The sequence below is a fragment of the Nerophis lumbriciformis genome, linkage group LG19 (genome assembly GCF_033978685.3).
Source record: "Nerophis lumbriciformis linkage group LG19, RoL_Nlum_v2.1, whole genome shotgun sequence".
Classification (NCBI taxonomy): Eukaryota; Metazoa; Chordata; class Actinopteri; order Syngnathiformes; family Syngnathidae; genus Nerophis; species Nerophis lumbriciformis.
Genome location: NC_084566.2, coordinates 34,181,788 through 34,209,103, shown reverse-complemented (window position 1 = coordinate 34,209,103; position 27,316 = coordinate 34,181,788). Strand labels below are relative to the sequence as shown.

The window sequence follows — 27,316 nt, the reverse complement described above, 5'->3', positions numbered from 1 at the left end:
GTTTGTATAATAGTTTAAATCCATTAATAGTTTGGTATTGCTTGTGTTGTAAGTCCAGTTTGTTCCATAGTTTTACTCCGCATACAAACACACAAAAACCTTTACGAGTGGTTTGCGCTCCCGGCAATAACAAATATCCAAAGCCTCTCAAGTTATGAGCCTGCAGTCGTCTTATTAAAAAACGTTGTAGATTAGGCTGCAATAATTTGTTAAATGCTTTATATAAGATTATTAATGTACTATATTTAACAAGGTCATCAAATTTGAGCAACTTTGATTGCATAAACAGATTATGAGTATGTTCTAAATAACTAACGTTGTGAATGATCCGCACTGCTCTTTTCTGTTATATGATCAGAGGATGAATTGTGTTGTGGTAAGTATTCCCCCATACTTCAACACATGCCTCAAAACAGCAGCTTGGAATTTGGGAGGAGGTTGAGGTGGGCGGGGTTGAGGGGGTGTAGCGGGGGGTGTATATTGCAGCGTCCCGGAAGAGTTAGAGCTGCAAGGGCTTCTGGGTATTTGTTCTCTTGTGTTTATGTTGTGTTACGGTGCGGATGTTCTCCCGAAATGTGTTTGTCATTCTTGTTTGGTGTGGGTTCGCAGTGTGGCGCATATTTGTAACAGTGTTAAAGTTGTTTATTGTTATGATCTGTATGGCTGTTGACCGAGTATGGCTTGCATTCACTTGTGTGGGTGGAAAGCCGTAGATATTATGTGATTGGGCCGGCACACAAAGGCAGTGCCTTTAAGGTTTATTGGCGCTCTGTACTTCTCCCTACGTCCGTGTACACAGCGGCGTACTAAAAAGTCATACATTTTACTTTTTGAAACCGATACCGATAATTTCCGATATTACATTTTAAAGCATTTATCGGCCGATAACATCGGCAGTCCGGTATTATTGGACATCTCTAGTAAATATGTGTTTAGTTGCTAAAGTTTAATTGTCTATTGATCAAAAATGCACATCAATGAAGGAGATAAATAGAAAATGAAAGAAAAAAAATAAATGAATGAAAATAACAAATCTGTCCCCCATTGTGTTGGTCGTTTAGCAACTTTTGGCTGCTTTGAGGCACCTCCTGTCAATCGGGCTGCACCTGATGCCCTTGCAAAAAAAAAGGGGGCAGGACCAAGAGAGGACCAAGGGGGCGGGTGGTGGGGGTGAGGAGGCGTTGGTGGCCGGCCCCTTGACAACTTTCCCCACTGGTGATTTCCACAGTGACTATCCTCCTTTTGGGGCTCCTGTCCAACCTCCTCAAGAAAGCCTTCAGCTTTTTTTTTCCATCACTATCTCCACCATCAGTGTGGAGCAGGGCTTGCTTGGAGGAGGGGAGCCGGTCTGCTGCTGAAGGTCTGAAGGTTCCAGTCAGGCCCGCCAGACGCATCGTGATTCTTCCCCACATGGAGCTGTAGTGCGAGCGCCACACACTTTGCTGCTGCTGTCCGGGATTGTGGGAAGGCAAGAAGCTTCTTTTTCCTCTATTTATTTTGCCGAAGGGCGCATCCGAGCCGACGATCACCATGGAAACGCAGAGGCGGCCCGTCAGGTGGAGGACGAAAAGTTGGCTTTGGGATTCCGCTCTCGCCGCCGTCCTGGTTTTACTTCTGCAAGCTGTCTCCATCCGAGCAGGTAGGAACATTCAAGACTCAGGATGATTTATTGTCAATTCTTAACATGCACAAGACACATAAGAACTGAAAAGTACATTTTCGGCACAGTCCCACTAAGAGCAGACATACGTTACAGGGAGACAAGACGAGACCGCATACGGGACAGCCAATTTTTATGGCGCTCCTTAAAAAAGGTGGGAAAAAGGTGATATTGGGAAAAGGGGGAAGAGTAAAAAAAATATCAGTCAAAGGCTGGATCCTCGGTAGGGGGTCCAGACTGAGTCCAAGGAAAAAAAACTAATTTGCAATGCACACATAAACACGTTACATTTAATCACGACAAACTCGCAACAGAACATGGCATCTCTACTACAACTCCAGCTTAGCAATCACCTGGCAACCCAAGTGTGACAAAACTATCTTAATTATCATAAATATTGTGTGTAAAAATAGTCTTGCACCTGACTTTCAACCCATGCACGTGTCCACACGGCCCACTGACCTTTCCTTAAACCACTTTTATGACTTTAAAGCAGGTCAGACTGGCAGTGATTAAAGGTTCCGACCCCCAAAAATGCCACATTTAGGCGTGGTTGCGTGAGGTGAGCGCTGATAGGTCCCGCTACTTGTTGTTGGCAGAGCTCGGTGCACTCGTGGGCTTTATTCTCATTCTTGTTGGCCAAGTTGTCATGAAAAAAAAGGTTTTGGGTCAAGTTCTCCACTTGGGGATTCTAAAAGCTGGTCCGGATTAGAGATGTCCGATATTATTGGCCGATAAATGCTTTAAAATGTAATATCGGAAATTATCGGTATCGTTTTTTTTTTATTATCGGTATGTTGTTTTTTTTTTGTTTTATAAATTAAATCAACATAAAAAACACAAGATACACTTACAATTAGTGCACCAACCCAAAAAACCTCCCTCCCCCATTTACACTCATTCACACAAAAGGGTTGTTTCTTTCTGTAATTAATATTCTGGTTCCTACATTATATATTAATATATATCAATACAGTCTGCAAGGGATACAGTCCGTAAGCAAGCATGATTGCATTTTTAATGACAAAAATATATATATATATATATATTTTTTTTAATTAAAAAAAATTGCGCTCTAGCGCCCCCTAGGAAAAAACACAGACAAAACTGCTTGTAACTTCCGGTAGGAATGTCATAGAGACATCAAACAAAAACCTTTATGTAGGTCTCACTTAGACCTAGATTTCATACACTGACAACCCCCAGCAAAGATCACCAGGAAGTTTGCAATTCCCCCTTCAAAACAAAAGTTGAGTAAAAAAAGTCACTTTTGCCTCTTTGAGCTGTAATTTGACCCCCTTAACATGCTTCAAAACTCACCAAACTGGACACACACATCAGGACTGACAAAAAATAATATCTAATAAAAAACCCAACCCCAAAACTCAAAATTGCACTCTAGCGCCCCCGAGGAAAAAAACACAGACACAACTGCTCCTAGGAAGAAAACTCAGACAAAACTGCCTGTAACTTCTAATAGGAATGTTTTAGAGACATGAAACAAAAACCTCTATGTAGGTCTCACTTAGACCTACATTTCATATATTGACAACCCCCAGGAAAAATCAACAGGAAGTTTGCAATTCCCCCTTCAAAACAAAAGTTTTGTAAAAACCGGTCACCTATTTTCAAACATTATCTCCTCTGAGCGCGTTTGTCGTGTCGGCTTCAAACTAGCACAGGAGAGAGATTGAACCTTTCTGATTAAAAGTTGACCAAAGAGTTTTAATTACTGCTCCGGTTTGGATTGTATGTGCCGTCAAAGTCGGTCCCGTCCATTGCAGCTTGCAGCTTTAATTATTATTATTATTCCACCGCATCTTTGAGCTGTAATTTGACCCCATTAAGATGCTTAAAAACTCACCATATTTGACACACACATCAGGACTGGTGAAAATTGCCATCTAACCAAAAAACCAAACTCCAAAACTCAAAATTGCGCTCTAGCGCTCCCTAGGAAAAAACTCAGACAAAACTGCCTGTAACTTCCAGTAGGAATGTCTTAGAGACATGAAACAAAAACCTCTATGTAGGTCTCACTTAGACCTACATTTCATATATTGACAACCCCCAGCAAAAATCAACAGGAAGTTTGCAATTCCCCCTTCAAAACAAAAGTTTTGTAAAAACCGGTCACCTATTTTCAAACATTATCTCCTCTAAACGCGTTTGTCGTGTCGGCTTCAAACTAGCACAGGAGAGAGATTGAACCCTTCTGATTAAAAGTTGACAAAAGAGTTTTAATTACTGCTCCGGTTTAGATTTTATGTGCCGTCAAAGTCGGTCCCGTCCATCGCTACTTGCAGCTTTAATTCATTTTAAATTGCCTTTCAAATGTCTATTCTTGGTGTTGGGTTTTATCAAATACATTTTCCAAAAAAATGCGACTTATATATGTTTTTTTCCTTCTTTATTATGCATTTTTCGGCCGGTGCGACTTATACTCCGAAAAATACGGTATTTATTATTTTTTCCTCTAAATAAAGTGACTCCATCACTCAAGTGGTCCACTTTTGCAGTTGATCAAGCATTAAAACTTGAACCAAAAAGTAAACACAAGTGTGAGTTGGTTTCCTAAGTGGAAACCAGGGTTTTTTCCTCCTGGAATAATGAGAAAAACGTGTCAGTTGTGCCTGTTAGTTTAATTTACTTGTATCCTTTCAGCATTGTGTGTGAATATGACATTCCAATCTAGCCATACTTGTTATTTAACAGCCCAGAAAATAGTCTGATTCAACCCTTTTGGACATCAGAGGGAGAGAAAGGCTTGATGGAATCCACATCCTGGCTTGAAGGATATCTTTTCCATCTTTCCACATTATGACCCCCCCCCCCCAAAAGATCCGAAAAAGAGGGCGTCGATGGAAAAAGAAAAAAGAGAATGTGGAGTATTTTGACTGCTTTGAAAAAAAGAAACATATGTGGGTCACATTAACTTTGAATTATATTTCCTTTGTCTGTGCGAACTATAGCCATGGAATATAAAAGTACTGTCGAAGTTACGCTTTTTTTTGTTAGCTCCAAAAACAAAATAGTCTGTTATGCCTACAAAAAGAGTCTTTTATTTTGTGCACCCATCAAAGTGCAGCTTCCTGTCCCTCTGATTGAGTTGCAAGCTCACCATAATTGCCAGATATGCAAACATTTGCGAGGTCTCAAGAGAGGCGGGGACTTTAATTGATGTCATTGCTGCCAGACCTTGTTAGGACCTTCAAAGACGTCCCGAAAAAAAAAGAAAGAAAGCTTTCCGTCTTAATCACGCATCAAACCTGACGCCTGGAGGCGAGACGGCGAGGAGGATTTCCAAGCCTCTATAGTCCAGGCCGGGTTCCCTTAAATCAGGGGTGTCAAACTCATTTTAGATCGGGGGGAGCCACATGGGAGAAAAATCTACTCCCAAGTGGGCCGGACTGGTAAAAATCACGGCACGATAACTTAAAAATAAAGACAACGTCAGATTGTGTTCTTTGTTTAAAAATAGAACAAGCACACTCTGAAAATGTACAAGTCATAATGTTTTTTTACACTTACATGTTGCAGTTAATAGTATTCTACAAACCCCGTTTCCATATGAGTTGGGAAATTGTGCTAGATGTAAATATAAACGGAATACAGTGATTTGCAAATCTTTTCAACCCATATTCAGTTGAATATGCTACAAAGACAACATATTTCATGTTCAAACTGATAAACATTTGTTTTTTTTGCAAATAATCATTAACTTTAGAATTTCATGCCAGCAACACGTGACAAAGAAGTTGGGAAAGGTGGCAATAAATACTGATAAAGTTGAGGAATGCTCATCAAACACTTATTTGGAACATCCCACAGGTGAGCAGGCAAATTGGGAACAGGTGGGTGCCATGATTGGGTATAAAAGTAGATTCCATGAAATGCTCAGTCATTCACAAACAAGGATGGGGCGAGGGTCACCACTTTGTCAACAAATGCGTGAGCAAATTGTTGAACAGTTTAAGAAAAACCTTTCTCAACCAGCTATTGCAAGGAATTTAGGGATTTCACCATCTACGGTCCGTAATATCATCAAAGGGTTCAGAGAATCTGGAGAAATCACTGCACGTAAGCAGCTAAGCCCGTGACTTTCGATGCCTCAGGCTGTACTGCATCAACAAGCGACATCAGTGTGTAAAGGATATCACCACATGGGCTCAGGAACACTTCAGAAACCCACTGTCAGTAACTACAGTTGGTCGCTACATCTGTAAGTGCAAGTTAAAACTCTCCTATGCAAGGCGAAAACCGTTTATCAACAACACCCAGAAACGCCGTCGGCTTCGCTGGGCCTGAGCTCATCTAAGATGGACTCATACAAAGTGGAAAAGTGTTCTGTGGTCTGACGAGTCCACATTTCAAATTGTTTTTGGAAACTGTGGACGTCGTGTCCTCCGGACCAAAGAGGAAAAGAAACATCCGAATTGTTATAGGCGCAAAGTTGAAAAGCCAGCATGTGTGATGGTATGGGGGTGTATTAATGCCCAAGACATGGGTAACTTACACATCTATGAAGGCGCCATTAATGCTGAAAGGTACATACAGGTTTTGGAGCAACATATGTTGCCATCCAAGCAACGTTACCATGGACGCCCCTGCTTATTTCAGCAAGACAATGCCAAGCCACGTGTTACATCAACGTGGCTTCATTGTAAAAGAGTGCAGGTACTAGACTGGCCTGCCTGTAGTCCAGACCTGTCTCCCATTGAAAATGTATGGCGCATTATGAAGCCTAAAATACCACAACGGAGACCCCCGGACTGTTGAACAACTTAAGCTGTACATCAAGCAAGAATGGGAAAGAATTCCACCTGATAAGCTTAAAAAATGTGTCTCCTCAGTTCCCAAACGTTTACTGAGTGTTGTTAAAAGTAAAGGCCATGTAACACAGTGGTGAACATGCCCTTTCCCAACTACTTTGGCACGTGTTGCAGCCTTGAAATTCTAAGTTAATTATTATTTGCAACAAAAAAATAAAGTTTATGAGTTTGAACATCAAATATCTTGTCTTTGTAGTGCATTCAATTGAATATGGGTTGAAAAGGATTTATTATTTGTTGTTTTTTTATACTTTCTGAAGAAATTATGTGATAATGTTAATCAGTCAACTCATTGGTGTTAATTTTCAGTCCATCAAGATAAATTACAGGATGTTATTTATGTAGCTTGATCATTTTCCTCGACTGATGTGGTTTATTTTGCACATCATCTACAAAGATACAAAGAATTGCTATTGTGACATCTAGTGGACACATTTAGATCAGCTGTTTCTTTCATTCAAAAATTTCAGGCACATTTTTATACTTAGTACACTCACCTCGCGGGCCGGATAAAACCTGTTTGAGGGCCTGATCCGGGCCTGGGGCCGTACGTTTGACACCCCTGCCTTAAATGATGTGAACTTTCTTTCTAGTCTCTGCATGCACCCGAGTGGCTGTGTTTCTCATCATGATGTCAGTAGCTTGGTGCTGACACGCGCTGACCAATGAGCTGTTAATGGCTTACAAACACTCCATTAAATTTGCCCAGTCATGATTATAGTTGATTATCTATGAACAATGAGCTGCAGGATGTTTTTTTTGGGGGGGGGGGGGGGATTTGCAGTGGAAAGAAAAAGGAGAGTGGAGGGGGCGTATCAGGGTTGGGGGTGGGTGTCCTTAGCAATTTGGCACATCTGGAATATATGAGGCCTTGAGGCATGCAGTAATGCAGAAAGGTATTCTCACAAGGTTTTTTTTTAAATTTTTTATCAAGAAGCAAAGGCTCTCTGCTCGTTTACCATCAAAACCACAATGTTATTTTTTTCTAAATAAAATGTATTCATCGTGTTATGACTATTTATCACGGATATTTTTTTAATATTATTTTGACACAACATTTAAAAGCCATTTTATTCAAGGGGAATAAAATGGCTAGTAGCCCACCAAAACCACAATGTTATTTGTTTCCTAAATAAAATGTATTCATCACGTTATGTCTATTTATCACAGATATTTTTTCAATATTATTTTGACACAACATTTAAAAGCCATTTTATTTAAGGGGAATACATATGCTAGTTGCCCACCAAAACCACAATGTTATTTTTTTCTAAATAAAATGTATTCATCGCGTTGTGTCTATTTATCACGGATATTTTTTTAAATATTATTTTGAGACAACATTTAAAAGCCATTTTACCAAAGCAATGTTATTTTTTTCTAAATAAAATGTATTCATCATGTTGCGTCTATTCATCATGGATATTTTTTAAATATTATTTTGACACAACATTTAAAAGCCATTTTATTCAAGGGGAATAACATGGCTAGTAGCCCACCATAACAATGTTATTTTTTTCTAAATAAAATGTATTCATCGCGTTATGTCTATTTATCACAGATATGTTTTCAATATTATTTTGACACAACATTTAAAAGCCATTTTATTTAAGGGGAATACATATGCTAGTTGCCCACCAAAACCACAATGTTATTTTTTTCTAAATAAAATGTATTCATCGCGTTGTGTCTATTTATCACGGATATTTTTTTAAATATTATTTTGAGACAACATTTAAAAGCCATTTTACCAAAGCAATGTTATTTTTTTCTAAATAAAATGTATTCATCATGTTGCGTCTATTCATCATGGATATTTTTTAAATATTATTTTGACACAACATTTAAAAGCCATTTTATTCAAGGGGAATAAAATGGCTAGTCGCCCTCCACAATCACAATGTTATTATTTTCAAAATAAAATATATTCATCGTGTTATGACTATTTATCACAGATATTTTTTTTATATTATTTTGACACAACACTTAAAAGCCATTTTAGCCCACCAAAACAATGTTTTTTTTTTCTAAATAAAGTTTATTCATCACGTTATGACTATTTATTGCAGATATTTTTAAAATATTATTTTAACACAACATTTAAAAGCAATTTTATTCAAGGGGAATAACATGGCTAGTAGCCCACCATAACAATGTTATTTTTTTCTAAATAAAATGTATTCATCGCGTTATGTCTATTTATCACAGATATTTTTTCAATATTATTTTGACACAACATTTAAAAGCCATTTTATTTAAGGGGAATACATATGCTAGTTGCCCACCAAAACCACAATGTTATTTTTTTCTAAATAAAATGTATTCATCGCGTTGTGTCTATTTATCACGGATATTTTTTTAAATATTATTTTGAGACAACATTTAAAAGCCATTTTACCAAAGCAATGTTATTTTTTTCTAAATAAAATGTATTCATCATGTTGCGTCTATTCATCATGGATATTTTTTAAATATTATTTTTGACACAACATTTAAAAGCCATTTTATTCAAGGGGAATAAAATAGCTAGTCACCCTCCACAATCACAATGTTATTATTTTCAAAATAAAATCTATTCATCGTGTTATGACTATTTATCACAGATATTTTTTTTATATTATTTTTGACACAACACTTAAAAGCCATTTTAGCCCACCAAAACAATGTTTTTTTTTTCTAAATAAAATGTATTCATCACGTTATGACTATTTATTGCAGATATTTTTAAAATATTATTTTAACACAACATTTAAAAGCCATTTTATTCAAGGGGAATAACATGGTTAGTAGCCCACCAAAACAATGTTATTTTTTTCTAAATAAAATGTATTCATCACGTTATGACTATTTATTGCGGATATGTTTCAAATATTATTTTGACACAGCTTTTAAAAGCCATTTTATTCAAGGAGAATAAAATGGCTCGTTGCTCACCAAAACAATGTTATTTTTTTCTAAATAAAATGTATTCATTGCGTCATGTCTATTTATAACGGATATTTTTTTAAATATTATTTTGACACAACATTCAAAAGCCATTTTATTCAAGGGGAATAAAATGGCTAGTTGCCCACCAAAACAATGTTATTTCTTTCTAATTAAAATGTATTCATGACATTATGACTATTTATCACAGATATTTTTTAAATATTATTTGGACACAACATTTAAAAGCCATTTTATTCAAGGGGAATAAAATGGCTCGTAGCCCACCAATACAATGTTATTTTTTTCGAAATAAAATGTATTCATCACGTTATGACTATTTATTGCGGATATTTTTGAAATATTACTTTGACACAACATTTAAAAAACATTTTATTCAAGGGGAATAAAATAGCTAGTAGCCCACCAAAACAATGTTATTTTTTTCTAAATAAAATATATTCATCGTGTTGTGTCTATTTATCACGGATATTTTTTAATTATTATTTTGACACAACATTTAAAAGCCATTTTATTCAAGGAGAATAAAATGGCTAGTTGCCCATCAAAACAATGTTATTTATTTCTAATTAAAATGTATTCATGACATTATGACTATTTATCACAGATATTTTTTAAATATTATTTGGACACAACATTTAAAAGCCATTTTATTCAAGGGGAATAAAATGGCTAGTAGCCCACCAAAACAATGTTATTTTTTTCTAAAAAAAAATGTATTCATCACGTTATGACTATTTATTGCGGATATTTTTGAAATATTACTTTGACACAACATTTAAAAAACATTTTATTCAAGGGGAATAAAATAGCTAATAGCCCACCAAAACAATGTTATTTTTTTCTAAATAAAATATATTCATCGTGTTGTGTCTATTTATCACGGATATTTTTTAATTATTATTTTGACACAACATTTAAAAGCCATTTTATTCAAGGGGAATAAAATGGCTCGTAGCCCACCAAACAATGTTATTTTTTTCTAAATAAAATGTATTCATCACGTTATGACTATTTATCACGGATATTTTTGAAATATTACTTTGACACAACATTTAAAAGCCATTTTATTCAAGGGGAATAAAATGGCTAGTAGCCCACCAAAACAATGTTAGTTTTTTCTAAATAAAATGTATTCATCGGGTTGTGTCTATTTATCACTGATATTTTTTTTAAATATTATTTTGACACAACATTTAAAAGCCATTTTATTCAAGGGGAATAAAATGGCTAGTAGCCCACCAAAACAATGTTATTTTTTTCTAAATAAAATGTTATTCATCACGTTATGACTATTTATCACTGATTTTTTTTAATATTATTTCGACACAACATTTTATAGCCATTTTACCAAAACAATGTTATTTTTTTCTAAATAAAATGTATTCATCACGTTATGACTATTTATCGCGGATATTTTTTAAATATTATTTTGACACAACATTTAAAAGCCATTTTATTCCCCTAGAATAAAATGGCTTATAGCCCACCAAAACAATGTTATTTTTTTCTAAATAAAATGTATTCATCGTGTTGTGTCTATTTATCACAGATATTTTTTAAATATTAGTTTGACACAACATTTAAAAGCCATTTTATTCTAGGGGAATAAAATGGCTTGTAGCCCACCAAAACAATGTTATTTTTTTCTAAATAAAATGTATTCATCACATTGTGTTTATTTATCACAGATATTTTTTAAATATTATTTTGACACATTTAAAAGCTATTTTATTAAAGGTGAATAACGGGATCAACCACGCACGGGAAAATAAACCATAGCCCAGCTGGAAAGGGTTTTTGATTGATTGATTGAGACTTTTATTAGTAGATTGCACAGTACAGTACATATTCCGTACAATTGACCACTTACTGGAAGGACACCCCACTTAAAAAAATACGCCGTCTTTAATCCGATTCTCGACTTATGTTGCTATTTTTCAGCTGAAAGATGAAGTAGCAGCAGAAAGAGAAGTCGGGTCCATCCTAGTTTAGTCTCGTGTATGTTTTACTTGGGGGGGTTGCAGGGAGTGGTGCCAGTTCCATAATAGCTTCAGCATGTGGACTTCCAAGATCCAGCAGAAGACTCTCCGCCCCCCTTCAGAAACAGCCACCCAACAGGAACAGCACGATCAGCACTTCCTCGGCTTCACGTGCCGTCAGCTTCAGCGGGGAAAAAGTGGAAATATTTAGCGGCGGATGTTTTTTTTTGCTTTTTTTTACGACCTCAGACATCATTGGCAACTCTTACTTGACACCCATTATGATTCTGTGATTGGATATTTACTATCTTATTTTATATCATGTAGTCCTGATGCAGTCTAAAAGTTTTAATTTGCTTCCTTCTCACTAAAGAGACAAATACCGGTATTAGTATTGTACCGCAATACTAATGAATCATATTCCGTACTATACCGCCACTGAAAAGTACCGCCAAACGCCATTGATGGATTGACACCTAACATCCACTGTAATGATACCAAGTACAGGAGCGTATCTAGTCGATACTACTATGATTATGTCTTCATTTGGTTTTTTTTTATGTATATATTATGTTTCTAAACTCAGGAAATATGTCCCTGGGCACACGAGGACTTAGTGAAGTGAAGTGAATTAAATTTATATAGCGCTTTTCTCTAGTGACTCAAAGCACTTTACATAGTGAAACCCAATATCTAAGTTACATTTAAACCAGTGTGGGTGGGAGCAGGTGGGTAAAGTGTCTTGCCCAAGGACACAACGGCAGTGACTAGGATGGCGAAAGCGGGAATCGAACCTGGAACCCTCAAGTTGCCACTCTACCAACTGAGCTATGCCGCCCCAATGACCAATGTATGATCCTGTAACGACTTGGTATCGGATTGATACCCAAATTTGTGGTATCATCCAAAACTAATGTAAAGTATCCAAACAACAGAAGAATAAGTGATTATTACATTTTAACAGAAGTGTAGATAGAACATGTTAAAAGAGAACGATATTAACAGTAAATGAACAAGTAGATGAATAATTAATTTTATACCACTTGTCCCTAATAATGTTGACAAAATAATAGAATGATAAATGACACAATATGTTACTGCATAGGTCAGCAGCTAAATTAGGAGCCTTTGTTTGTTTATTTACTAATAAAAGACAAGTTGTCTTATATGTTCACTATTTTATTTCAGGACAAACTTGCAAAAAGAAACATATGTTTAATGTACCCTAAGATTTTTTTGTTAAAATAAAGCCAATAATGCAACCTTTCTTGCGGTCCTGCAAGTGTACGAAGCACATTATCTTCCTTTGCAATGAGTGAAGCTGCACGAAACCTTGTGTGTGCAATTGTAAATAATTTAGTTTTTAAGTTTTGTGTTTCTTGTAGAATCTATGTAAAGTAATATACATTAGCCTATTGTTAAAATAATGAAAACAACATCATTAAATATATTTGTTTTATTGTATTGTTACATTAATAGCTGTTGTATTATTATAGGATGGCTTGTTAAACATTTCATTGGATTTTCAGAGGGAGGAAAAACCAAGACATTTAATATAAAATGTAAAATGAATAAATACATAAAAAGAAAAAGAAAAAAAATGGTTAAAAGCCATCGTCCTGGGGAGCATTTCATTTCGTCCCGTGCATTTTTCTAAAATAATAATAATAACAATGAATAATTTCTAAGTCTTTGTTTGCCGTTTGTGAAGTTTTGTGCTTGTGCGTAACATTCGCTCGCATCCTGTGCATCTCCTAGGGGCTAAGCCCCCCCTGTCCTTAAAAGCTAGTGACGCCCCTGCTGATACGGGACGACTTGCAATCTTTTGGATTGCTAGCTTTGCATAGATAGAAAAATACAGCCTCAGCACAATTGATATTAACTATAGCAACGGCCCATAAGCATAAAGTTGTGTGAAAATATACACATGATTATTCTAACAGACATGAATGTTAATGTAATATGAATACAGCCGTAAAACTTCAATAATATTTTTGCTTGAATCAAATTAAGAATAGACTACCAACACCCTTCTGTCAAAAATACAAAATGGTTCGTTCCAAATGGATAGCAGCAAACCTAGCATAGAACACTTCTCTCAACACACACGCCATAAACTCATCAAAGATCACCTTTAAGCAAAGAATAATAATGCAGACAATAATATCGTTTATCAACAACAATTTGTGGGACAATATAGTGCCAGAAAAATGTGTTCTTGGCCCAGGCCTAGTCACACTCATAGATCTTAGATCAGGGGCGTCACTAGCTTTTAAGGACAGGGGGGGCTTTGCCCCCAGGAGATGCACAGGATGCGAGCGAATGTTACGCACGAGCACAAAACTTCCACAAACGGCTAACAAAGACTTAGAAATTATTCATTGTTATTATTTTTTTTTTTTTTAAATGCACGGGACGAAATGAAATGCTCCCCGGGACGATGGCTTTTAACCATATATTTTCTTTTTCTTTTTATGTATTTATTCATTTACATTTTATATTAAATGTCTTGGTTTTTCCTCCCTCTGAAAATCCTATTAAATGTTTAACAAGCCATCCTATAATAATAAAACAGCTATTAATGTAACAATACAATAAAACAAATACATTTAATGATATTTTTTTCATTATTTTAACAATAGGCTAATGTATATTACTTTATATAGATTCTACAAGAAACACAAAACTTAAAAAATAAATGATTTACAATTGCACACACAAGGTTTTGTGCAGCTTCACTCATTGTAAAGGAAGATAATATGCTTCGTACACCTGCAGGACCGCAAGCAAGGTCGCAGAGAAAATGCGGGCTGGAATTTGAGTGATATGGGCATTTTCTATATGAACAAGTGGAATGGATTGGATACCGACGCACTAAAGGGGCTCTCTACCTTACGCTACGAAGTGAGGGGAAACTGAGTGAATAATAACAGGTTATATGATTATTTATTTAAACTCATATTTGGGCCACTTTATAATGAATAGGTCGGCATTTATTTGGAAAAAAAACCAAAAAAACCCACCAAATTATTTAGGGGGGCTTGAGAATATTATAGGGGGGCTTGAGCCCTCCTAAAATAGGCCTAACAACGTCAATGTCTTAGATAGATCACGAAGTCTTGTTGGCAACAAGCCTCCACTCCATAACATCATTCCTAACATGTGGTACTAGAACAATGATAGGGACGGGGGAACACTAACTATGACCCAAACTCCTTCATTATTAAATAATTGTTCTATTGACTTTTGTATCCAGAATTGCACCAAACAGTTTTTGCTTTGAAAAAGTTAGTTGTGTGGTCTGTTTGTGTAGGATAGGATAGGACTTTATTGTCATTGCACAAGTACAACAAAACTATGTTTTCAGCACAAACCCGTTCAAGATTAGACAAACAAACCGTGTACAGGGTTACAGAACAGGAACGCTGATGGGTCCCCAAAGGCGCCCCCCGTAAAAGATAAGAAAAAGGTAAAACGCTGGGGAAGAAGATGAGTAAAAAAATACAATCTAGACTGGGCTCCTAAGGGGGCCTAGTCTGGAGTGGGAAAAAACCTCCATGCAATGCACACATAAACACGTTACATTTAATCACGACAACTCGCAACAGAGGGGCGGGGAGTTGGGGCCCTGGAGGTCGACTGCTGCTATGAAGCACTGTCAGCCGTCCATCACACCGAGGGGAAACAAGCGATGATGACGGCGTGGGGTGGGGGAGGGGGGTGTAATCCCGCTAACTAGCTAACAAACAGCTTTAGATGGTGATACATTATTTTTCGCAAAAATGCTATCTGTCTGTATGTTAGCTAGCAGTTTCTATCTGTATGTTAGCTAGCGGTATTTGTCCGTATCTTAGCTAGCACTATCTGTCTGTATGTTAGCTAGCACGATCTGTACGTATGTTGGCTAAAAGCATCTGTTCATATGTTACCTACCGGTATCTGTCCGTATGTTAGCTAGCACTATCTGTCTGTATGTAAGCTAGCACGATCTGTCCGTGTGTGGGCTAACAGCATCTGTTCATATGTTACCTAGCGGAATCTGTCCGTATGTTAGCTAGCACTATCTGTTTGTATGTAAGCTAGCACTATCTGTCCGTATGTGGGCTAACAGCATCGGTTCATATGTTACCGAGCGATATCTGTCCGAATGTTAGCTAGCACTATCTGTCTGTATGTAAGCCATACTTGCCAACCTTGAGACCTCCGATTTCGGGAGGTGGGTGGTGGCTGGGTGGGGGTGCGTGGTTGGGGCGGAGGCGTGGTTGGGGGCGTGGTTAAGAGGGGAGGAGTATATTTACAGCTAGAATTCACCAAGTCAAGTATTTCATATATATATATATATATATATATATATATATATATATATATATATATATATATAAGAAATACTTGACTTTCAGTGAATTCTAGCTATACATATACGTATATATATATTTATTCTATTATATATATATATATATATATATATATATATATATATATATATATATATATATATATATATAAATAAGAGAAATACTTGAATTTCAGTGTTCATTTATTTACACATATACACACACATAACACTCATCTACTCATTGTTGAGTTAAGGGTTGAATTGTCCATCCTTGTTCTATTCTCTGTCACTATTTTTCTAACCATGCTGAACACCCTCTCTGATGATGCATTCTGCTTCGTCTCCTTGTTGTGTGCGCAGTTGTGCACTGCACTCTCTAAAAGCCCTAGGTGTTATTGTACAACACGATGAATATATTTTATTGTACAGTACAGTTGATGGCAGTATTGTCCTGTTTAAGAGTGTCACAACATTGCCGTTTACGGCAGACGAACTGCTTTACGGTAGAGGAAAACGTTACTGCTGTTGTGTGTTGTTGCCGCGCTGGGAGGACGTTAATGAAACTGCCTAACAATAAACCCACATAAGAAACCAAGAACTCGCCCTCGATCATTCTACAGTTATAACGTGATTGGGCAGGCACGCTGTTTATATTGTGGGAAAGCGGACGTGAAAACAGGCTGTCGACACCGCCTGAATTTCGGGAGATTTTCGGGAAAAACATTTGTCCCGGGAGGTTTTCGGGAGAGGCGCTGAATTTCGGGAGTCTCCGGGAAAATCCGGGAGAGTTGGCAAGTATGATGTAAGCTAGCAGTATCTAGCTGTATGTTGGCTAACAGCATCTGTTCATATGTTACCTAGCGGTATCTTTCCGTATGTTAGCTCGCACTATCTGTCCGTATGTTGGTTAACAGTATCCATAGATATAACTTGATATGTCTTTATGGTGCCCACCTTAGTCGGCGGGAATTTTTTACATTTATTGTAATGCAGTGGCGGGCCTTCAGCGATGTCCGACTTCAATGACTACCTCTCAAAATACCATCAATTATGTCACCACATGACCATTGCTGGAGAAATACTATACAGGAACACATTTACTGGGCATTGAACCACATCAACAGTGTACAAAACGGGTTATTTTCCGCACTGCAAAAAAACAGTGTTCAAAAACAAGAAAAGAAAAAAAAATAGGGGTATTTTATTTCAACTAAGCAAAATTATCTGCCAATAGAACAAGAACATTTGGCTTGTCAAGAATTTCCAAAACAAGTAAAATTAGCTAACCTCAATGAACCCAAAAATACCTTAAAATAAGTATATTCTCACTAATAACAAGTGCAGTTTTCTTGGTAGAAAAAAAAGAGACATTTTTGCACAATATGTTGAAAAATATTCTTAAATTAAGTAAATGCCAGTGCCATTATCTTGACATAATGATATGCATACATCATGATTTTTATTATTATTGTTATTACTTTAAAAAAGTAGTTTTATACTTGTGAGTGTTGATGACACAGCTTTGCATCAGTTGATACTATAGTTTTAAGCATGTTTTACTCAATATAGGTCATATATCTTACTGAGATCATTTAGGACCAAAACCCTTAAAACAAGTAAAACACTCTAACATAAAATCTGCTTAGTGAGAAGAATTATCTTATCAGACAGAAAATAAGCAAATATCACCCTTATTTGAGATATTTCATCTTACTTAGATTTCAGTTTTTGCAGTGTGTGATGAAAAAAAGGGAATATTTCTCGAGATTTGCACCATTTTTAGTGAATTTTTGGAGCGCATTTTCTCCGTGGGAATAAGTGTTGTCATTTTTGTTTTTGCTTAATCCCGCCATAATCACAAGGATAAAAATACTGGGCATTGACCCACATCGACAGTGTACAAAACGGGTTATTTTCCGCACTGCAAAAAGTCAGTGTTCAAAAACAAGAAAAAAATAAAATAAAATAGGGGTATTTTATTTGAACTAAGCAAAATTATCTGCAAATAGAACAAGAAAATTTGGCTTGTCAAGAATTTCCAAAACAAGTAAAATTAGCTAACCTCAATGAACCCAAAAATACCTTAAAATAAGTTTATTCTCACTAATAACAAGTGCACTTTTCTTGGTAGAAAAAAAAGACCTTTTTGCTCAATATGTTGAAAAATATTCTTAAATTAAGTAAATGCCAGTGCCATTATCTTGACATAATGATATGCGCTCGGCGTCAGGATTTTTTTTTTCATGCTTGAAGTAAGAAATTATTACTTTAAAAAAGTAGTTTTATACTTGTGAGTGTTGATGACACAGCTTTGCATCAGTTGATATTCTAGTTTTAAGCATGTTTTACTCAATATAGGTCATATATCTTACTGAGATCATTTAGGACCAAAACCCTTAAAACAAGTAAAACACTCTAACATAAAATCTGCTTAGTGAGAAGAATTATCTTATCAGACAGAAAATAACCAAATATCACCCTTATTTGAGATATTTTATTTTACTTAGATTTCAGTTTTTGCAGTGTGTGATGAAAAAAAGGGAATATTTCTCGAGATTTGCACCATTGTTAGTGAATTTTTGGAGCGCATTTTCTCCGTGGGAATAAGTGTTGTCGTTTTTGTTTTTGCTTAATCCCGCCAAAATCACAGATAAACAAGGATGAAAATACTGCTTCTAGTTTTTCACGTTTGGCAGATGCTAAAAAGAAGGCTAGACAAATGTCGCATGCAGTCAGAGTCGCGGTTTTGTGCCTTTTTCTCATCTCGTTCTCGTCTATAGTTAAAGTTGGGGCCCGATCAAAAGCGGTCCAGAAGTGGGTGCAGTGAAGTGGAGGGTGAAAGCAAACATCTGTTCAAAAGGCACAGTGCATGTTATATCGTTCAGTCCTCCCTCTATTGTGTCAACACTTTTTGAATCAAAACAAACGCCATTAGCCGGCCCCCGTTTCCTTGTTATCACGTGACAGGAAATAGCAGAGACGGAGCTTAAGGACAAGCGTCAGGAATGCGGTCTGACGTAGAAACAAAAAAGAAGTAGTTATTTTCGCCCTTTTTTATGCTCTAATAATTGCGGAAAGTGACCAGCAGCAACAGGAACTCTTAAACCTGGACTATGCGCTTGTGTCGAGGCGCCAGCGCCATGTCGGCTCGCCCTCCTGCGTAGCTCGACATGCATCTCCAAAATAATATAACCTCTCGACTGAACGGCAACGTGATTCGTTGTTTAATTTGACATTATTCCCCATGCATACGACTCGCTCGCTGCGTGCCCTGCAGAGGTGGGTCGTGGAGCCAAAAAATGGTTCTCAAGTATGAGTACTGTTACTTCAGACTCAAGTTAAAGTACAAACCCCGTTTCCAAATGAGTTGGGAAATTGTGTTAGATGTAAATATAAATGGAATACAATGATTTGCAAATAATTTTCAACCCATATTCAGTTGAATATGCTACAAAGACAACATATTTGATGTTCAAACTGATAAACATTTTTTTTTTTTGCAAATAATCATTAACTTTAGAATTTCATACCAGCAACACGTGACAAAGAAGTTGGGAAAGGTGGCAATAAATACTGATAAAGTTGAGGAATGCTCATCAAACACTTATTTGGAGCATCCCACAGGTGAACAGGCAAATTGGGAACAGGTGGGTGCCATGATTGGGCATAAAAGTAGATTCCATGAAATGCTCAGTCATTCACAAACAAGGATGGGGCGAGGGTCACCACTTTGTCAACAAATGCGTGAGCAAATTGTTGAACAGTTTAAGAAAAATCTTTCTCAACCAGCTATTGCAAGGAATTTAGGGATTTCACCATCTACGGTCCGTAATACCATCAAAGGGTTCAGAGAATCTGGAGAAATCACTGCACGTAAGCAGCTAAGCCCGTGACCTTCGATCCCTCAGGCTGTACTGCATCAACAAGCGACATCAGTGTGTAAAGGATATCACCACATGGGCTCAGGAACACTTCAGAAACCCACTGTCAGTAACTACAGTTGGTCGCTACATCTGTAAGTGCAAGTTAAAACTCTCCTATGCAAGGCGAAAACCGTTTATCAACAACACCCAGAAATGCCGTCGCTTCGCTGGGCCTGAGCTCATCTGAGATGGACTGATACAAAGTGAAAAAGTGTTCTGTGGTCTGACGAGTCCACATTTCAAATTGTTTTTGGAAACTGTGGACGTCGTGTCCTCCGGACCAAAGAGAAAAAGAACCATCCGGATTGTTATAGGCGCAAAGTTGAAAAGCCAGCATCTGTGATGGTATGGGGGTGTATTAGTGCCCAAGACATGGGTAACTTACACATCTGTGAAGACGCCATTAATGCTGAAAGGTACATACAGGTTTTGGAGCAACATATGTTGCCATCCAAGCAACGTTACCATGGACGCCCCTGCTTATTTCAGTAAGACAATGCCAAGCCACCTGTTACATCAATGTGGCTTCATAGTAAAAGAGTGCGGGTACTAGACTGGCCTGCCTGTAGTCCAGACCTGTCTCCCATTGAAAATGTGTGGCGTATTATGAAGCCTAAAATACCACAACGGAGACCCCCGGACTGTTGAACAACTTAAGCTGTACATCAAGCAAAAATGGGAAAGAATTCCACCTGAGAATCTTAAAAAATGTGTCTCCTCAGTTCCCAAACCTTTACTGAGGGTTGTTAAAAGGAAAGGCCATGTAACACAGTGGTGAACAGGCCCTTTCCCAACTTCTTTGGCACGTGTTGCAACCATGAAATTCTAAGTTAATTATTATTTGCGAAAAAAAAATAAAGTTTATGAGTTTGAACATCAAATATCTTGTCTTTGTAGTGCATTCAATTGAATATGGGTTGAAAAGGATTTGCAAATCATTGTATTCCGTTTATATTTACATCTAACACAATTTCCCAACTCATATGGAAACGGGGTTTGTATTTAATTTGAACTTTTTTTTTTTTAAATGGTCCTCAGTAGTCACGTACAAATTTGTGTGAATTATGCAAAATTATTTAAATTTGGTCCCCCATGAACCATATTAACTCTTTTTTCCCAGGGTCCCCATTCCAAATGATAACCAGTATGTGTGTGTAGGTGTGTGTGTGTGTGTGTGTGTGTGTGTGTGTGTGTGTGTGTGTGAGAGACAGCATATATGACAAAAGATGCACATTTTACAGTTTATAACAGGGCTGATGATAGCATATACGCACCTAAAACATAAAAAAAACGTGTACGACTTACCACAACAGTTTTTTTCTGGTTGGAAATGGAATTCTTGTAGACTGAAATGTGAACAATTCTTCTGACACCGGAAGATGATACACGTGTTCTTTTTCATAGTTTGTAATTAAACTAGGGTTGTACGGTATACCGGTATTAGTATAGTACCGTGGTACTAATGAATCATATTCGGTACTATACCGCCGCTGAAAAGTATCGGTCCTCCACCCCTCCCGCGCCGCCGTCGTCGTCACGTCGTGTCATTGCTGGTTTTACGAGCAGACGAGCATGTTCGGCAGCGCACAATCACGGAGTACTTAGAAGCAGACACAGTGTGTAGACAGAAAAGGTAGAACGGACGCATTTTGGCTTAAAAACTGACGATAAAGGTGAACACCGTAGATCTCCAGTGTAAAAATGTAAACAAATGCCATTGGTGGATCTATACCAAACATCCACTGTAATGATACCAATTACAGGAGTGTATCTAGTCGATACTACTATGATTACGCCGATATTTATTGGCATCACAACATCTTCCTTCGTTTTTTAATTTGTTTTTTAATATTATGTTTATAAACTCAGGAAATATGTCCCTGCACACATGAGGACTTTGAATATGACCAATGTATGATCCTTGGTATCCGATTGATACCCAAATTTGTGGTATCATCCAAAACTAGTATAAAGTAACAAACAACAGAAGAATAAGTGATTATTACATTTTAACAGAAGTGTTGATAGAACATGTTAAAAGAGAAAATAAGCAGATATTAACAGTAAATGAACAAGTAGATTAATAATTTTCAAATTTTCTACCGCTTGTCCTTAATAATGTTGACAAAATAATAGAATGATAAATGACACAATATGTTACTGCATATGTCAGCAGACTAATTAGGAGTCTTTGTTTGTTTACTTACTGTCAAGACTTGGTCCTTGGGTTTAGTTTTTCCAGAAGGCAACGGAAAGTTGGCTCGGGCGAGACGGGAATGTAAGTACATATTTATTTTTACTATAACAAAAAGAACAAACTAAAGGCGCACACAAGGGCGGAAGTACAAAACTTGACTATAAACACAAAACTTGCACAAAGGCAGAAACTATGAACAATGAAACAAAACTTGCAAACTATGGCATGAATAAAGAAAACCTACTTGGACGAGAAAACGGCATGAAAAAGAGCAGCAAGGGTCATAAGGGTGTGTGGAGAGTGTGGGGTATGAATCCGGATGTCGCCAGAAAGACAAACTGAAAACAATGAACTTAAATACTACAGACATGATTAGTGAAAACAGGTGCGTGACTCAAAACGTGAAACAGGTGCGTGACGTGACAGGTGAAAACTAATGGTTGCTATGGTGACAAAACAAACAATAGTGCACAAAAAGTCCAAAAACAAAACCGAACATGACTAAAACAAAACATGATCACACAGACATGACACTTACTACTAAAAGACACGTTGTCTTGTATGTTTACTATTTTATTTAAGGACAAACTTGCAATAAGAAATATATGTTTAATGTACCCTAAGATTTTCTGTTCAAATAAAGCCAATAATGCAATTTTTTGTGGTCCCCTTAATTTAGAAAAAGTATCGAAAAAATTTTGGTACCGGTACCGGTACCAAAATATTGGTATCGGGACAACACTAAAGAAAACATTGACGAGTTCCGCTGCTTAATCTGACATTATATCACTTTTTACAGTGTGTAATTTGATTGAGGTCATGTGACTGCCAGGCTCTGTTTGATTGGTGAAACTGGGTCATGTGACTGTTGGTAGACGTCTCTTTAAAAAGCCAAATTAATGTGCAACTAATTGCAAGCAGTAATTAATAGATTTTGTTTCTGGCAAATGAAAAAGAAATTGAATTAGACTTAAAATCCCTTTTTATTAAACAATCAGCTACAGTCAAGAAAAGTTAAAAAAAAAAAACGTCTGATGATTGTGTGTGAAGCCTCATAAATAGCAAAGTTGAGCACAGTACAGAAGAGTGACATATGAAGACAGAATTTACTAGACTGACCAAAACGGAGACCCCGTTCAACAACATAAGCTGTATATCAAGCAAGAATGGGAAAGAATTCCACCTGAAAAGCTTCAAAAATTGGTCTCCTCAGTTCCCCAACGTTTACTGAGGGTTGTTAAAAGGAAAAAGATGAGTAAAAAAATACAATCTAGACTGGGCTCCTAAGGGGGCCTAGTCTGGATTGGGAAAAAACCTCCATGCAATGCACACATAAAGTTACATTTAATCACGACAACTCGCAACAGAGGGGCGGGGAATTGGGGCCCTGGAGGTCGACTGCTGCTATGAAGCACTGCCAGCCGTCCATCACCCAGAGGGGAAACAATCTACTAATAAAAGTTTCAATCAATCAATCAATCAAAATCAGCGAGCATTGAAGTCCTCTATTACTTTGTCACTATACTTCAGACATTTGTGACATTCACACAATTTTTTGGGGAGATTTGCGTCATGGGTTAAAGAAACTAAGCAAAATAAAAGCGGACGTTATACCGCCCACAGCCACCAGGGGGGGTTTGAATATATTTTGATGTCGACGAGCCTAGTCCTTTATTCGTGCATTACTAAATGTCAGACATTGGTGACATTCACACACAGTTTTTTTGGGGGGGGGAGATTTGCGTCACGGGTTAAAGAAACTAAGCAAAATAAAAACGGACATTAAACCGCCCACAGCCACCGGGGGGGTTTGAATATATTTTGATGTCGACTAGCCTAGTCCTTTATTTGTGCATTACCAAATTTCACATTTGTGACATTCAAACACAATTTTTGGGGGGGGAGATATTTGCGTCATGGGTTAAAGAAACTAAGCAAAATAAAAGCGGACCTTATACCGCCCACAGCCACCAAGGGGGGTTTGAATATATTTTGACGTCGACTAGCCTAGTCCTTTATTCGTGCATTACTAAATTTCAGACATTTGTGACATTTACACACAATTTTTTGGGGAGATTTGCGTCATGGGTTAAAGAAACTAAGCAAAATAAAATAGGACATTATACCGCCCACAGCCAGCCGGGGGGGGTTTGAATATATTTTGATTTTCGACTACTCTAGTCCTTTATTCGTGCATTACTAAATTTCAGATATTTGTGACATTTACACACAATTTCTTTGGGAGATTTGCGTCATGGGTTAAAGAAACTAAGCAAAATAAAAGCGGACATTATACCGCCCACAGCCACCAGGGGGGTTTGAATATATTTTGATGTCGACTACTCTAGTCCTTTATTCGTGCATTACTAAATTTCAGACATTTGTGACATTTACACACAATTTTTTGGGGAGATTTGCGTCATGGGTTAAAGAAACTAAGCAAAATAAAAGCGGACATTATACCGCCCACAGCAACCAGAGGGGGTTTGAATATATTTTGATGTCGACTAGCCTAGTCCTTTATTTGTGCATTACTAAATTTCAGACATTTGTGACATTTACACACAATTTTTTGGGAGATTTGCGTCCCCGGTTAAAGAAACTAAGCAAAATAAAAGCGGACGTTATACCGCCCACAGCCACCAGGGGGGTTTGAATATATTTTGATGTCGACTAGCCTCTGCCTTTTTTTTGTGCATTACTAAATTTCCGACATTTGTGACATTCACACACAATTTTTTGGGGGGGGAGATTTGCGTCATGGGTTAAACTAAGCAAAATAAAAGCGGACATCATACCGCCTACAGCCACCATGGGGGTGTTTGAATATATTTTGATGTCGACTAGCCTAGTTCTTTATTCGTGCATTACTAAATTTCAGACATTTGTGACATTCACACACAATTTTTTGGGGGGGGGAGATTTGCGTCATGTGTTAAAGAAACTAAGCAAAATAAAAGCGGACATTATACCGCCCACAGCCACCAGGGGGGGTTTGATTATATTTTGATGTCGACTAGTATCGTCCTTTATTCATGCATTACTAAATTTCAGACATTTGTGACACACACACAATTTTTTTGGGAGGGAGATTTGCGTCATCGGTTAAAGAAACTAAGCCAAAACAAAAGCAGACGTTATACCGACCACAGCCACCAGGGGGGTTTGAATATATGTCAATGTCGTGCATTACTAAATTTCATACATTTGTGACATTTACACACAATTTTTTGGGGAGATTTGCGTCATGGGTTAAAGAAACTAAGCAAAATAAAAGCGGACATTATACCGCCCACAGCCACCAAGGGGGGTTTGAATATATTTTGACGTCGACTAGCCTAGTCCTTTATTCGTGCATTACTAAATTTCAGACATTTGTGACATTTACACACAGTTTTTTGGGGTGGGGGGAGATTTGCGTCATGGGTTAAAGAAACTAAGCAAAATAAAAACGGACATTATACCGCCCACAGCCACCAGGGGGGGTTTGAATATATTTTGACGTCAACTAGCCTAGTCCTTTATTCGTGCATTACTAAATTTCAGACATTTGTGACATTTACACACAATTTTTTTGGGGGGGAGATTTGCGTCATGGGTTAAAGGAACTAAGCAAAATAAAAGCGGACATTATACCGCCCACAGCCACCAGGGGGGGTTTGAATATATTTTGATGTCGACTAGCCTAGTCCTTTATTCGTGCATTACCAAATTTCAGACATTTGTGACATTCACACACAATTTTATCTGAAGAAAAAAATAACATCCCCAGAGTTTAACATCACAATTTTTTTCTCTTTGCCACAGCCGAGCCTGTGGACGTGTTGAAGGTTCTGGGCTTCAAGAGCTCCCCTCAAGGAGTGAAGAAGACGCCCGGCTTCTGCCCTATGAGGAGAGGCTCCAAGCCCGACATCGCCTACCGAGTGAGCAAGACGGCTCAGATCAGCGCTCCGACCAAGCAGCTTTTCCCAGGTAAATGTCACGTTTCGCCCTAGTGAGAAGGAACAGGAGCTGGGGCTGTATTGTGTCCAATTAAGGACAACGCCCGTGCCAATGTCAATAATGAAGTGTAATTGCTGCCATCCTTGTTCTTGGCACGCTTCGCTTTTGACTCTGTCTGCCACTTTTTTATTAGACGCAGAAGGCAGCCATTATTTGTACAATACTACACTTCAAGAGCCATTTTTTTTTCCGAAACTGAAATGTAAACATGAGCATGGATCAAGAATCCCTCGAAAGCCACCACATATTTCTTCTGAACACTCTTTTTCCAGACGCGCCACTTTAACGTGGCCGGAGAGAAATCCGGTCACCCCGTTTCAATCTATTGTTATGAGAAGTCGGGAAATCTGTTACAAAGATAACTTGTCCCTAACTGTGCTGTTGGTGCTAATTATTTTTTTTAATATAGTAAAGGGTGTCAAAGTATTTTTAGCTCAGGGGCCGCACGGAGGAAAGTCCATTCCCAAGTGGGCCGGAATGGTCAAATCATGGTGTGGAGACGCTGATCTCGAAGCCGGTCCTGGCACACCCCACTTCGCTGCAGGTCTGCAGGCCACGCCCCCCCTCTACACATGGCATGACAACTTAAAAATAAAGACAACTTGTTTTCTTTGTTGTACTTTGACCAAAAATAGAACAAGCACATCCTGAAAACGTACAAATCACAAATAATCCTCTGGAGAAAACAATTCCAAGTTCGTTATAAATAATGATAAATGGGTTGTACTTGTATAGCGCTTTTCTACCTTCAAGGTACTCAAAGCGCTTTGACACTACTTCCACATTTACCCATTCACACACACATTCACACACTGATGGAGGGAGCTGCCATGCAAGGCGCTAACCAGCACCCATCAGGAGCAAGGGTGAAGTGTCTTGCTCAGGACACAACGGACATGACGAGGTTGGTACTAGGTGGGGATTGAACCAGGGACCCTCGGGTTGCGCACGGCCACTCTCCCACTGCGCCACGCCGTCCCTGAAAATTACGAGTTAATTGGTGCAGCTTCAAAAACACCATGAGCTGCAAAGCCAGGATTAAACTTTAACCTCTTAAGGCCCAAGCTGTTTGTTTAAATGTTTTTTTTATTTATCTTTGCTATTTGGGCTTATTGGACCCTAATTAGAATAAAAATTAAAAATCATCTTTTGATATGATGTACTTAGTCCATAAGTACACAAACGTGTACTTCATGTTTAGTGACATGCTAATTCTTATTTTTACACTTTTCTTTCCAAATTCCATTGTATGTTATACTCTTCTGACACCACCAGATGGCAGTATAAGTGTCCACATAAGTGGCCATACGACCCCAATTCAGTAGTGTACACAATTTTGGAAATAAGACTTAAAAGGTGCTGTCCACGCATGTGGCCACTAAGCTTTTAGAGGTTTAGCACAGGGGGGTCAAAGTAATTTTAGCTCAGGGGCCGCACG

The 27,316-nt window shown here is 37.7% G+C and overlaps 1 protein-coding gene across 2 annotated transcripts in view; it reads left to right on the top strand.

Moving 5' to 3' along the window:
• Positions 1–1,268: 1,268 nt before the first annotated feature.
• LOC133618476 (collagen alpha-1(XI) chain-like) overlaps positions 1,269–27,316 on the top strand; it is a 189,095-nt gene continuing 163,047 nt past the window's right edge. For both annotated transcript variants that reach the window (XM_061978862.1, XM_061978861.1), the window contains exons 1-2: positions 1,269–1,639; positions 25,684–25,848. In XM_061978862.1, coding sequence (XP_061834846.1) covers positions 1,531–1,639; positions 25,684–25,848 — 274 coding nt within the window. In that variant the 5' untranslated portion in view covers positions 1,269–1,530. The remainder of the gene's footprint in view (positions 1,640–25,683; positions 25,849–27,316) is intronic.